Below are 13,392 nucleotides of genomic sequence, written 5' to 3' on the forward strand. Positions count from 1 at the left end.
CAACTCTGTAAAAGAAAAAAAGACTTGAACATCGACATTTGAATCTAAGAAGCATGACTCCACAGGGAAGAAACTGTACCATTTGACTGTTGTGTGCATACGTATATAAAAAAATATCAGAGCGTTTATATTTAACTGCTTCTCTTGCTCAGGAGAGGCAAGAACATTTCCAGAAGATTGTCTTGGAAGGCACGGAGAGAATGGAGGATCAGGTAAGGGCCATCTGGTTGATGTGTATGGCACACCATCACAAAACTATTTGACGGCATCTGGTGACTGTAGAAGTTGGTGCTGCTTCTTTGGGATCCAGAAGATACTGTGGACTGGCTGATGACCTGCTAAGGACAGGAGGCAAAGTTTCTGAAGATAGGATGATGGAATCTCTGAACATTGAAGGAAAATATATTTCATCACTTTATGGGTAAAGTGGAAATCTATGAAGAATATTACCTTTCAGAAAAGGAAAGTAATTTACTTGAACTTGAAGCTCTGTAAAGGTAGTAGCTTCCATAGATTCATGCTCGCTTCCTGTCAAGGATGGTTTTTCACTAGGGTATTACCTTTTTGAGTCACAGAGATGTACAAAGTCTGCCATGTTGGAATGGGGTTGGAGACGTAATGGATAACACTGTTAAAGGAATTTATTTCTGAAACTGTAAATAATGAAATTGTGGCTTCAGTTTCTTGTGATAGATAAATCAGATAAGTCATTTTGTATGTAAGTAACTAATATGCCTGGTTTTGGTTTCTTGTCGTCGTTAAAATATCAGACTTGAATCTAAAATGCTTAAGGATAATTGTGCATAATATGGTATGAACAAATTATCTCACTCCAAATACTTCTTGTCTAGGCAAATCAAACTGATTGTGAAAATTAGCATAGGACCCTGGAAATACATTTTAGACATGATGTTGAGAAGCAAAATGTATGTTTCCAGTTCATAATTACTGATGAGCAAAGCCCAAGAGGTCTATGCATCAATTTGTGCTCAATACCAGACTTCCAAACAATAGGAAGTTAAAGATGTTGTGAATGTAATATTGCAAGTTCATGTTAGCAGTAACTTCTGATACTGCACAATGTGCTTTTACTTCAAGCATTTTATTTACTGCGCAGGGCCAGAGCATCATTCCAATGCTGACAGGAGAAGTCATTCCTGTAATGGAACTCCTTTCATCTATGAAATCACACAGTGTTCCGGAAGACATAGATGTAAGTCGTTATGTTCTTTGCATTCCAAATAAAAAAGTGGCTTTGACATTCTAGTTTGATACTCTCTTTGGCAGACAAAACTCTGCAGTTGTCATAAATTCCTGTACGCTTCAGTTATTTCACGTCAAGCTCTCCTAAGTGATGTAGGGAATGGTTTAACGTAACTATTCTAGTTCGGTAAATGTAACCGTACTAGCAGTGGGTTTTATGGTCAGCACTTAGCAAAATTGACTGCGTAGAATGATACCATTTTTAAGAGTGGAATGGAAATGCAAAACAAAATGAATGGGTAGGTAAATGGTTTTAATGTTGATACCGGTTTCAGTGTGGTGTTCTCCTGGAAGAAGCGGAAGTGATCTCACATGCATTAATTTAAGTATTCTGGACAAGGTTATAGGAAAAAAAAAAAAACGCTGGAAGGAATCTGACTTGTGACTGATGAAGAACATTTAATAATCAAGTGACTTTCTCATTTTCAAAGTGCTTTGGCTGAAGTCAGAAAGGTTTATGCTTTTTTGGGCAGTCTTACAACTTAGCTTAAATAGTACTCAAACAGTTCCGACCTATCATTAAAAACAAAAATAATTGGATGGTGTTGCAGATCCTTATCTAACCTTTGTTTATATTTACTTGCATTTCAGATAAGTGACACAGTGCTAAATGATGATGACATTGGGGATAGTTGCCATGAAGGCTTTCTCCTCAAGTATGAACTTCAGTTTTGATTTATGCTGTAGTAAAATGCTTTAAAAGTGTGTGTGCGTATATCTATATCTATCTGTATGTGCATGTGAACATGTATTAGATTAGTTTATAGGAGGGGGGAAGATGGCATGTACTGGGCTTTTAGAGATTTTTGCCTGTAAAATGCTGTAGAAGTTGCTCTCTTTTTAGAAGAATGGCTCTAGGCTAATAGCTGCATCTCTTTGGACTATGTTGTCACAGAGTCATTTCCTTGATAATAGAATTCCTAGCAAATGTAGTTTTTCTTTGATATGTATGTTTAATTCTAAGTCAAAGTCTTAAATTTTTATGAAATACCAAAAAACCTGGGTTGTGTTTACTGCATAAACTATGAATAAGAGTCATTAATGGTATGTTTGCTTTTTACCTTATCTGCAAAGCTTATCAGCTCATCTAGGTTCAGATTTCAAGTCTTAAATATAGTGTTTTATGAAGTTATACATGTCATTGATTAAAAAATGGATTAAACTAAATAAACTGCCATATCAACAATACCAACCTCTAAAATAAGCAGTCATGCTTTCATAGTAACTTCTAAATGAAACTCAATCTATTTCTGCCCCAAAGGAAGAATTTGTAAGTACTTAGCTGGCCTTGAATTTATTCTTGGAATATACTTGATAAGATAAATAGTAGCAGGTCCACTATAAAGTCCACCTGTAGGATTTCAGAGTCTGAGTGTAACTATTATAGTCTTTGTAAGAGGTGTTTATTAGAACCAGTTAATCACATGCAATGCATCCTTCCATAAGATAGCAAAAATGTACTTTTGTATATTCACATATATTGGAGAAAAATTTTTAATAGTATCTAGACTTTCTAGAGTGTCTAGCCTTTGGAAGCTGTGGGCCAGGTGTTGGTTTGAGAAAGTGAAGGGGAAAGGGAGGATGAGTATAAGAAACCTCAACAGAAATTTCTTAAGGACATGTTAAGAGTTGTCAAGGTTAGTCCAGGTATATCTACTGCAGCCTCTCTGCTGCTGACAACTCACAAGACAAGGTCACTCAATTTCTAACATGTCTATGTGTATTCTGAGGGACTCAAGCTTATGACTTGCTCTTGCCTATATAGTTCCTAAGAGTAGAACGGTTCACCTGCAAAGTCTCCGAAAACTGGGTTCTGATCCACAGTTTCAGAAAATGAGGACAACCATTAAATAGATCTTCTTTCAAGATGCTTTCAAATCCTTCATTATTAATATGTCATCTGTTACTTTAGATGAATTATTCTATACAGATTCTGTAATACAGTTAAAATAGTAGCAGGAGACAACCGGTGTTTTGAGGTTCTGAGTGACAGTCTTTTTATTCATTAAAATGAAAATGTAGATACTGTTCAACTTTTGGATTTCAGCAGTAACCTACACAGCTATGTGAGGTCCTATAGGAATAAGCCTATATGGGCCTATATTTATTCTGGGAGCACTTCAGTCTTCTTGTGAATATGACAATTGTTGTATTTGAAAAGTCTTATTAGGTGTATTAACCTATGTTTGTTTTTATTTGCAGTGCAATTAGTTCACACCTGCAGACCTGTGGTTGTTCTGTAGTTGTAGGAAGCAGCGCAGAAAAAGTTAATAAGGTGATGCACTTTCTAATAAACCAAACTTAAATGCTGATTATTTGGAGTGTTAGTGTGTTACTTGTTCCAAGGTTTATTTATAAACGTACTTGAGGTTGAAGTAGGCAGAAATACTGTTGTCTGGTTATCTTACTTTAGGTGATTGGCCTAGCAGTTGATAGTTCTGCCTGAAAATTGCCATATCAGTTGTATTCTGACAACTGTAAGAAAACCAATGTATTTAATTTAATTGATACTGTATATAACTGAGTAGTAAAGAGTCTGAGCTTTTAAAATTAGGTTTGTTACCTAAAATGTACAAATTGAAGGGGTCTGAACTGGCTTGCCCAGTTCAGCTATGTCAATGGGTATTTTCTGTGTACTCTTCAGAAATTAGTATCTGCATAATTTCTCTTATGCCGGGAATAAATGTGCTTCTGCATCAGGAACTGCTTGTGTTTCATGGAACCTCAAAGTTGTTGAGTCTGTAGTCACACACACATTATTGAAACAGGCAAGCTTACTAGGACCTTAAACCATTCCAGCAATATCAGTGTTTTTTTCTTTGTAGCTGTGTTTGTGTTGAGTTCATCTTCAGTCTGTTTAAAACTCCTTGGTAAATAAGTGTGAAGTTTAACTGGTAGATCTTAAATTAGGTTTGACTCAGCTTTCCCTAAGAACCAGAAGGAGGCAAAGTACAGATATAAACCCCTAAAACTGAGTTTTGTAGCAACAAAACACTCAGTGTTTCATACTTGCTGGAGCATATCAGTAGGGATGTTTAGGAGCTTTCAGGTCTAGAAACAATAATCAGCATTAGCTGTACTTCTCAATGGGGAAGAGTGTATACATCACTATGGTCTATTTGGGAGGAAAAAAGGTTACTCTTGGAAGCTGTCATTTCAGAACAAGAAAATAATCACGTTTTTGTGGTAGACATTTTTCCCATGCTGTTACTGTTTTTAACGCTCTTATAAGCTTGTTATGAAATATTTGAACCAATATGAAACTATCACCTGCACTGCTTTTCCTATAACATTTTGGTGTAAATGGAGAGTTTCTTGATGCTTCTTTTAAGCTTACCCAGTATGTGAAGGAAAAATCAAATGAGGATGTTTTCCTCATTCAGAATTTTCCAAGTACTTTTTTTGTATGTAGCTTTTTGAGTATACCAAAATGCTAGTTTCAGATAAATTGAAAGCAATTCCTGAAAGACACACACTTGTGTTTACTGTCCATTGAAGTATTTCTTAAAGCATATTTCCTTTTATCATAGTGCAGTGTATCAGCATTTTGTTCAGAGAGATTGCCCTTTGACTTGCATTTAATTAGGGTGTTACTCCATCCCTTCTAATAAAACACTGAAGTTAATTTTCAGGTAGGATATTCAGAGGCAAATCATGAAGAAAATGCTGTTTTCTTTGTGAGAAAATGTATTTCACTAAATCAGTTGCCTCTCTACACTCGTGGCTGAGTCCTTTAATAAATTCTTTGATTCAGAATATCCCTGCAACTAGGAATGAAATGAAGGCTTTCATAAAAGTGTAAATCCTAGAACCTTCAGGTATTAGGTGCAGCTGCACTTAATGAGTACATCAATACTGCTGTGAGGGAAAGGTTCTGTGCAGTTCTGTAGCATTCCAAGTTTTCAATTTACACTGGGGCCTCTGGGCCATGCAATAACAATAGTCCCACGTCCTGAGAGACAGGGTGCTGCAGCGGTACATGTGGAGAAGCTGTACATGCAGGTAACTTCGTTTTCTGATAGGGAAAGCCCTTGTATATTGGGCTTTTCTATCCAATAATGCTTTTAATTGTGATGTACTAATATTAAGCTCTGGTTTATTTTGTAAGACTGAATCACAGAATCACTGAGGTTGGAAAGGACCACCTTCCTTTGAGGAAAAACTCGTTTTAATTCTCCAGGTTTATGCATTTTTGTATGTATCTGTGTGTAGTGCTTCACTGTGAAGTAAAAATTAAGAACAGCGGGCCTGCTGAATGTATTATATATTAATGGTAGACTATACATATTATATGTTAGGTATTTTATAGCATGTAGGGCTTCTTGCTGCCGTGAAATATAATAGCCGTCTTTTTACAAAATTCAAGGCACCTTCAGTGAACCTGTGCTTTGAAATAAGCAGTTTGTGATGCTTTATGAAAATGGTGGAGCGGGGGGAACGGATTGTTTTGTGCATATTGGCAGTGATGGGAAAGCACCTCTGGTCAAATGAACAGTAAATGCTGATCCTCAAAATAATCACGAGTAACAGGAGAACCAGAGAAAAGAAAATTCTCAGTTCATAGCGGAAATCAACTAACCTCCGTTAATATGTATTGTTTCAGGGATGTAAGATTTGCACATGATTAAGTTAGCATAATAGAGGAAATGTTAAAGGTTTAAATGGTTATAAAAAGCTTGAAAGTTTATAGTTCATTAAATAATTAATTAAAAGGCTTTAAGGTCTAAATGGTTATGAGTATGTAAAATAATATATTGATAAGCTAGACAGTGTAGGAAAAATGCAGTCTAGAAGAAGGTGAGTCTCAATATACATCCAGGGTAAATTTCATAAATTCTGCACAGGTTCTTATCAGCAGTGTGCTCTTTGTGTCATGATGCAGCTGTTATGAACTAACTGCTTTCTTTAATGGCATACTTTAGCTTTCCTTGAAGTAAAAAAAAACCCTGTTGCATCTTGCTGAAGTGGCAAAAAGCATTAGTCAGAAACTAGGTTGTCATTATTTAAGGTACTGCATAAACACATTGTGCAAGGACAGAGCCTTCTCAAACATCTTAGAGACACCCATAGGACACCACAGATTAAGACTGAAAGATTAGCAGAATGGAATACATGTTTGTATTTGGAGATGATTACTTGTGTTGCAGCACAGGAGTTTGAAAATGTATAATGAAGTACCTTTGTTGCTTTTAATGGAGAGTTTGAGGAAATTACTGAGGAAATAAGCATGGATACTTATTTAGGAAATTGACAGTGCCTGATTGGAGACAATAGCTGCTGTTTCATTATGAAATGAATAAAGTAAGAGGCTTAAAAGGCTGGGAAAGTAATCACAGTAACTCATGTTTATGTAATAGGAAGACATAGCAGCAGGAAAAAGTGATTTGTGCTACATAGTTGGCTGTAAAACAAACATTGCCAAAAAGTGTTGGATCTTTTCTTCATTTTACAAGAAGTTGGAATAATGTGGCTTACAGCATAATAATTTAAGCATGTCACTATTCTGTGACCTTGGTAAAATTTTGGCGTTTTCTAAAAAGCTTTATGAACTTTTTTTACATTCTAGTCAGAAATTGCAGTTGAAGATCAGTTCATTCCTTACATTTTCATATTTTTCAAAACTGTTCTTTTTAATGCAGATTGTGAGAACATTGTGTCTGTTTCTTAAGCCTTCAGAGCGTAAGTGTTCCAGGCTCTGTAGAAATGAGTCTTCTTTCAAATACGAGTCGGGACTTTTTGTTCAAGGCTTACTCAAAGTAAGTACGCTTACGATAAGTTCTATTCTTCTGTAGTTTAAGAACATTCTTCAGTGTATGTGTATGTGTGTGCGTATGATATGGACACACATACACCCATTCGTGTTCAAAGTATGTCATCTTCCCTTGATTCCTTTCTTGCGCTATAGCTTTCCTTGTAACTATTTACGTGCTAAAATTCCAAGCCAGTCTTTTTTCTGCCACATCTGTTTCGTGAGTATTGTCCAGAATTGTTTCTGTACTTTGAGGTACAATGGAATGGGCTAGAATCCCAAAAGGCATTGAGGTTTTTTGCTGTACCAAAAAAAAAGAACAGTCCATCAGTCCTACAGTTTCCAGATATTTTAAAAAGGCTGTAGCAACAGGTGAAGATGAATAGAAAAATAATGTTTCTTGCTCTAGCGAGCAGCCTAAACTTACCAGATAAATACAGTACTGTAATGTTAATGGGCTCACAAAACAGATGATGCAATATTGTAATACACAGGTTACTTCAGTACCTGTTTTCACTATTACGTTAAGGGAATCATCCAGTATGAAGGACTTTTTACTGGGCTACAGTCACCAGTTCTCTCAAAACAAAACATGTCTAAACAAATGGGATTTAAAATCTAGGCATGATGCTTTAATATTGTTTTGTCCAATGTAACTTTGTGATGTTTTTTTTAAAGTAACTAGAAGAATGATTTTTTTCACTAAAACAGGATGCAACAGGAAGCTTTGTGTTGCCCTTCCGTCAAGTAATGTATGCCCCATATCCTACTACACATATAGATGTAGATGTCAATACAGTGAAGCAAATGCCCCCTTGTCATGAACACATCTATAACCAACGACGATATATGAGATCTGAGCTGACAGCATTTTGGAGAGCTAATTCAGATGAAGAAATGTCTCAGGATCATATTATACACACAGATGAGAGTTTCACACCTGATTTGTATGTACTCTTCTCTCGCATCTTTCAAAGTTACTTGATTTGGGACAAGAGAGTAAAGTAGTACAAAGTGTACTTTCAAGTAAAGTACATGAGATTTTTTGGCTTTTAAGTAGCTCCTTCAGCTCTGGAAGGTGCATTTATTTTGGAGGAATTTACCAGTTACATCAGTAGTTTTGTTACATTAAATATTATTGACATTCATTTTCAGTGATACTTCTGACCACGTTAATGTTAATTTTATTCTTGTTTTAATTAGGGGTATAACAGAGCTAAGTGTATTTGATGATGCCCAGTGGCTTTCCTGGGTTTAGTTCTCTTCATTTGAAAGTTTGGATTCAAATTTCTGTATTACCTTTAAAAATAGCAGGATTATAATTCACTAAAATTTTGAATTCACTTTTAATTTCTGCCAGATTGTAAACAGTAATGCTATTGCTGTGCACAACTTCTGGACAGTTAGTGTCCCTTCACGCCATTACCTCACATGTTTGTTTGCTTTCATTTTAATAGAAATGTCTTTCAAGATATCCTTCATCGAGATACATTAGTAAAAGCCTTCCTGGACCAGGTAATTGTTGCTTTTTCAGAAAGAACAAGAACTAAAGTTCAGTACTTTGAGCCCTAGCAACAGATAATTTAACATGAATAAATAATTTGCTGGCTTGGTAGCTCTTTTTCATACTAATGGTATGATTCTTCTCTGCATAACTAGTGAGAAAAATACTGGTGTTATTGTAGTATTAGTAGAATACTGAAACTTCTTACATGTGAAAAGCAATGCACATTTTCTGTTGCTGTGCAAGTGTGTACAATTACAGTACTGAGAAATCTACGTGACTAGGATTAATTTCAGGTAATTTTAAAAAGGAAATAATACTTTATCCAAACAGAATTGTAAACTAGCTTAATTTATTGCAGCTGAGCAGCTAGAAAACTAAGAATGAATGTGGAGTATATCTGCTATTAATGTGCCTGTTTTGCTATAATTAAGGATATGTTATATGTGTATGCAATGTTTCTGTATATTCCACATTCTTAAAATGATTCTTGAATTTCCATTTTATACTTAATTTTCTGGTATAATTTTTAACAGATCTTTCATCTGAAGCCTGGCTTGTCTCTAAGGAGTACTTTCCTTGCACAATTTCTGCTAGTCCTTCACAGAAAAGCCTTAACTTTAATAAAATACATAGAGGATGACACGTAAGTGAACAGGTAATAGAAACCAGGCATGGAGAAACGTCCTCTGTTCTTTTTTCCAACACTCTTTTTTATTTTCTTACAGGCAAAAAGGGAAAAAACCTTTTAAGTCTCTTCGCAGCTTAAAGATAGATCTTGACTTAACAGCAGAGGGCGATCTTAACATAATAATGGCTTTGGCTGAGAAGATTAAACCAGGTCTACATTCCTTTATCTTTGGGAGGCCGTTCTACACTAGCATGCAAGAACGTGATATGCTCATGACGTTTTAAAGTTCTCCACTACTAATGTGTACTGATGCAGTCTTGCACGAAAAGAAATCTGTCAGTGTGACCACCACAATCATGACAATCATTGACTTGACTGGGGATGGAATGTTAGGTGCACAGTAACACTACAGTCTGTCTGAAGCAGGAGGGTCTTGTTAGAGGGAATATCATCTTAGCCAGACAGGCATGATTTTAAGGAATCCACCTCTTCTGTGTGTTTTTTTAACAGTAAAAGTGGATACTACAAGAGGTTCGTTTGCCCTATGGGCTTAGTAGATAAATTTGAACGTTTTTGTGTACAATAAAGGGAAGCATTTTAATTTTCTTTGCCCCAGAGACTTCCTTTAGGTGTGTGTCAGCTTTTACCTATTCTGGTTTGTCAGTATTTTTAATGTTTCCACAGACAACAATATGTACGTCCTCTAATCATGGGGCTTGTGGAATGGGGTCCTTCCAAGAGTTTCAAAAGGTTTCTTAAAGTGTTTGTTCGTATGTACATGGTACAAATCTGAAATACATCTTTCCTTATCTCCCTTTTTAACACTACTGTCTCCTTCATTTAGAGCATTTAAAGGTGTTTGGGATTTTTAATATACTACAAAGTGCTATTCTTGTGTGCAAACTATTGAGTTAAATAGGAGCTTAAATAGGAGCACTCTGCACGGGGGAACTGGGTCATGGTTTAAGCAGCTTTGTGTATGTAAGTACCAGCCAGGATACTCTATGACAGATTGTTGGGTCATCCTGCAGTGAAGTGTTCAGTGATCCAGCGTAATTGAGCTCGTTCAAAACACAAAACAGAAAACTTCATTCAGCAGCAGTTGTCAGTCTTTCTGTCTGTAAACTGCTGCTGTTTTTTCCATTGTTAGGATATGGTTCAGATTAAAGTATTAGACCTTCCTAAAGAACACCAAGGTGACGCCAAACTAAAAGACAAAGCAGTAATTTTTTTTTTACATTGCCATTAGTATATTTAGTAATCCTTAATTCAGAGATGAGCACAGCTATGAACTAATGTGATTACCATTTTAATAAGTGAATTCTAGTCAATAATCTTGGAAGTCTTCTTAGTTCATCTTAGCACATCTCCAGCTTTGCTTTGCTTGAAAATAAAAACACATTTTCTGTTTGTATGCCTCAAACTTTCTTTCTTACTAGCATGTAGAGCAGTGTGGTGTCAGGTTAATCCAGACCCATTTCTTTTAGTTTTGACACATGGTTGGTGTGTGTTACCTTGAAGTCAGTGGTATATCTGTACTGCATGTTGTACATGGAATTGTACAGCTGCGCACCATTTTTGTGAATGAACATCACCAGCATTACCTGGCTGAATAAGTAATTACATTTTGTGGAGCCATTTTTTTCTGTATGTGGTATGTAAGGCTCTTGCAGTGAGCTCAGCGCTTCATCAAAAGAACTTGTCAAAATTATGCTGACATACTTGTACTGAGATTGCCTGTCTTCCTACCATTATTATTTCCTTCTGTGCTTTTAGTCAATTGATCCATTAGAGAAGAGCCTGATAGTGCTAAGTTTTTACTCTCATGTCTTAAGATTGTGAAAAAAAATGTAATGAACACTGCTGAAACTTCTAATGTAGAAGTTACCTTGAAGTCTAAAGAGCCTTAAATGTGCTGCTGAAATTAATCACTTTGGCTTGATAGGCACTGGAAACTTAACATTGACACTAGTAACTAGTAACGCTCTGTTTGTTTACTGAAGATGCTGTCACTTTTTGAAATTACTGAAAGCTGGAAACTTTCTCAAGTGCTACTTTTGTTGCACAACTGTCACAAGTGCACTGTCACGAGTGCAGAATGTATAGTGAAGTAAATTATTAAATGCATCTGCATGTTGTGTTGTAAATCTTGCTCAGGAAACAAAAAGTATTATAATAAAATTCATGCACAATTTTTAACTATAATTGCTGCTGATTATTTCATAGAATTTCTGTTCCGTATCTGATAGAATCATTATCTTTTATCCTTTGAAATAAAGAAGAAACCTTTTTCCTTCTTACTGAGTTAGAAATGCTGAGGTGGTGAATCATAGACTGTCATTGATAGAAAGTCATATGTTACCTAGCTCCTCATTTCTCATAGGGACTTAACTCCTCTCAAGCTGAGACTAGTGTGACTTGCTATGCTTCTGATGTGCTCAAATAAGAATTTAGCCTCTACTCTTAAGAAATCTTAATCCCATATGTGAGAATTCATAAACATTTTAAGGAGTTCACTTGCATCTAGCAGTCAGTGAATACCTTTCTTCAGGATTTTAGTTCCTTACAGCTAAAGGAATAGGGCAAGTTTTTCTCTTCCAGATGGATTTGAAAGGAGAGTAGTGTTTTAGCACATTTTTAGTAACACATTTTCCCTGATCTTGATTCCTGGTCTTTGCATACCTACAAAGGCAGCACAGAAAGACATCCACTGGAATGTCTTATTTGTTAGGACCACAGAGGATATTCCCAGTCTATATATCAATATGTTGTAATGTCAGTTTTATTCCAGAGCAAAATGGGTATTTTGGTAATGTTCTCATCCCTGAGCCACCAGTAGGATACACCAATATAGAGTGCCAGGATGTCTACATTCCATTCTCTACTGGGAAAAGGTGTTAGAAAGATTTCTCTTCCTATTCTGAGATCTGTGAAGACAAAGGAAAGTGGTCCAAAATATGAGGGCTATCTCATACAGACATGTTGCTCACCTCTGTTGTCTAATCAGAGCCTACAAAGAATGTGCTTTGTCCTCTCTTCAACAGTAGAGAGGGATAAACCACATGCATTAGTATGTAGAGTATTTTTTTCTTGTGAAAAGAACATGGTTGTGTGGTTTACCTCTGTCATGACATAGAGCTACACTCTTACACCTCCTGCTTGGGCAAAGCACCAAGGAAACTCAATGGCAGCATGTCCTTATTTACAAGGTCACTCGTGATACTTTGGTTAAAGGAAGTAATTATCTTGCTTCTCAAAGCCATGCTGTTCATATGCATGTCCAGAGGTTTCAAACACAGAAGACTTCAATTAAAATTCAGAAGTATGAAACAGGACACAATCCTGACAATGACCATCAAGTAAGTCTGACTTCAGTTCTAACTAAAACAATAGAGCTACCCTGCAAGAACTTTTAGCAGGGTAGCTCTATTATTTGATTATAATATATGTATATTCGAGCTCATAAACTTCAATTAGCATAGGGCAGGTTTTCAAAGCAAAGATCAGTGGAAAGAGAAATTTCCACCTAAACAGCATGGAATGGCAACTGGTAATTGTTCCTTTCTTTTAGATGTTCCTATCTTTATTGTCATGTAGTTGGAGGAGGTCCCTGACAACCAGAAAAAGGCCAGAAGACAATCTGGGGAACTGCAGGTTCATGTCATGGCATGAGTCCTCTTGGAGCACATGACTTGCCATATGAAGGAGAAGAAGGTGAGGGGGAACTGTCGGCAGGGCATGACTTAAGTGTGAATAATGCTTCACCCGCCTCATTGCTTTCTGTGATAAAATGACTAGATTTGCGGACAAGTGGAGAACGGGATATCATTTACATTGACTTCAGCAAGGTTTCCAGCACTCTCCCACAATGTCCTTGTAGCCAAGCTGGATGTTTGGCTTTGGGCGGGTGCCCCACCAAGGGGGTAAATACCTGGTTGGGTGGTCAGGCTCAGAGGTTGGTGGTCACTGGCTCGTATCTGCCTGGAGGCTGGTGCCCCATGGTGTCCCTCAGGGTCTGCCCCAGGGCCTATCCTGTTCAACATCTCTATCCATGACCTGGCAAGATGGCCAAGTGCACCCTGTCAGGTTGGCTGGTGACACAAAACCCTGGGGAAAGCAGTTGATATGCACAGGGGCAGGGCTGCTGTCCAGAGGGACCTGGACCGGTGGGAGGAAAGGACAGGTCTGCCGGGCAGGCAGAGCCCTGGCAGCCATGCCAGTGAGACCAGGGGCAGCTCTGGTGAG

General features: G+C 37.0%; 1 protein-coding gene across 1 annotated transcript in view; it reads left to right on the plus strand.

Annotated features, from left to right (window-relative positions):
• Positions 1-9,431, plus strand: part of LOC104618349 (chromosome unknown open reading frame, human C9orf72) — a 12,815-nt gene extending 3,384 nt beyond the window's left edge. The window contains exons 2-10 of the mRNA XM_010283919.1: positions 153-212; positions 1,118-1,213; positions 1,855-1,919; positions 3,466-3,538; positions 6,903-7,019; positions 7,724-7,959; positions 8,470-8,527; positions 9,053-9,162; positions 9,245-9,431. Coding sequence (XP_010282221.1) covers positions 153-212; positions 1,118-1,213; positions 1,855-1,919; positions 3,466-3,538; positions 6,903-7,019; positions 7,724-7,959; positions 8,470-8,527; positions 9,053-9,162; positions 9,245-9,431 — 1,002 coding nt within the window. The remainder of the gene's footprint in view (positions 1-152; positions 213-1,117; positions 1,214-1,854; positions 1,920-3,465; positions 3,539-6,902; positions 7,020-7,723; positions 7,960-8,469; positions 8,528-9,052; positions 9,163-9,244) is intronic.
• The last annotated feature ends 3,961 nt before the right edge of the window (positions 9,432-13,392 follow it).

The sequence above is a fragment of the Phaethon lepturus genome, unplaced genomic scaffold (genome assembly GCF_000687285.1).
Source record: "Phaethon lepturus isolate BGI_N335 unplaced genomic scaffold, ASM68728v1 scaffold55303, whole genome shotgun sequence".
Lineage (NCBI taxonomy): Eukaryota > Metazoa > Chordata > Aves > Phaethontiformes > Phaethontidae > Phaethon > Phaethon lepturus.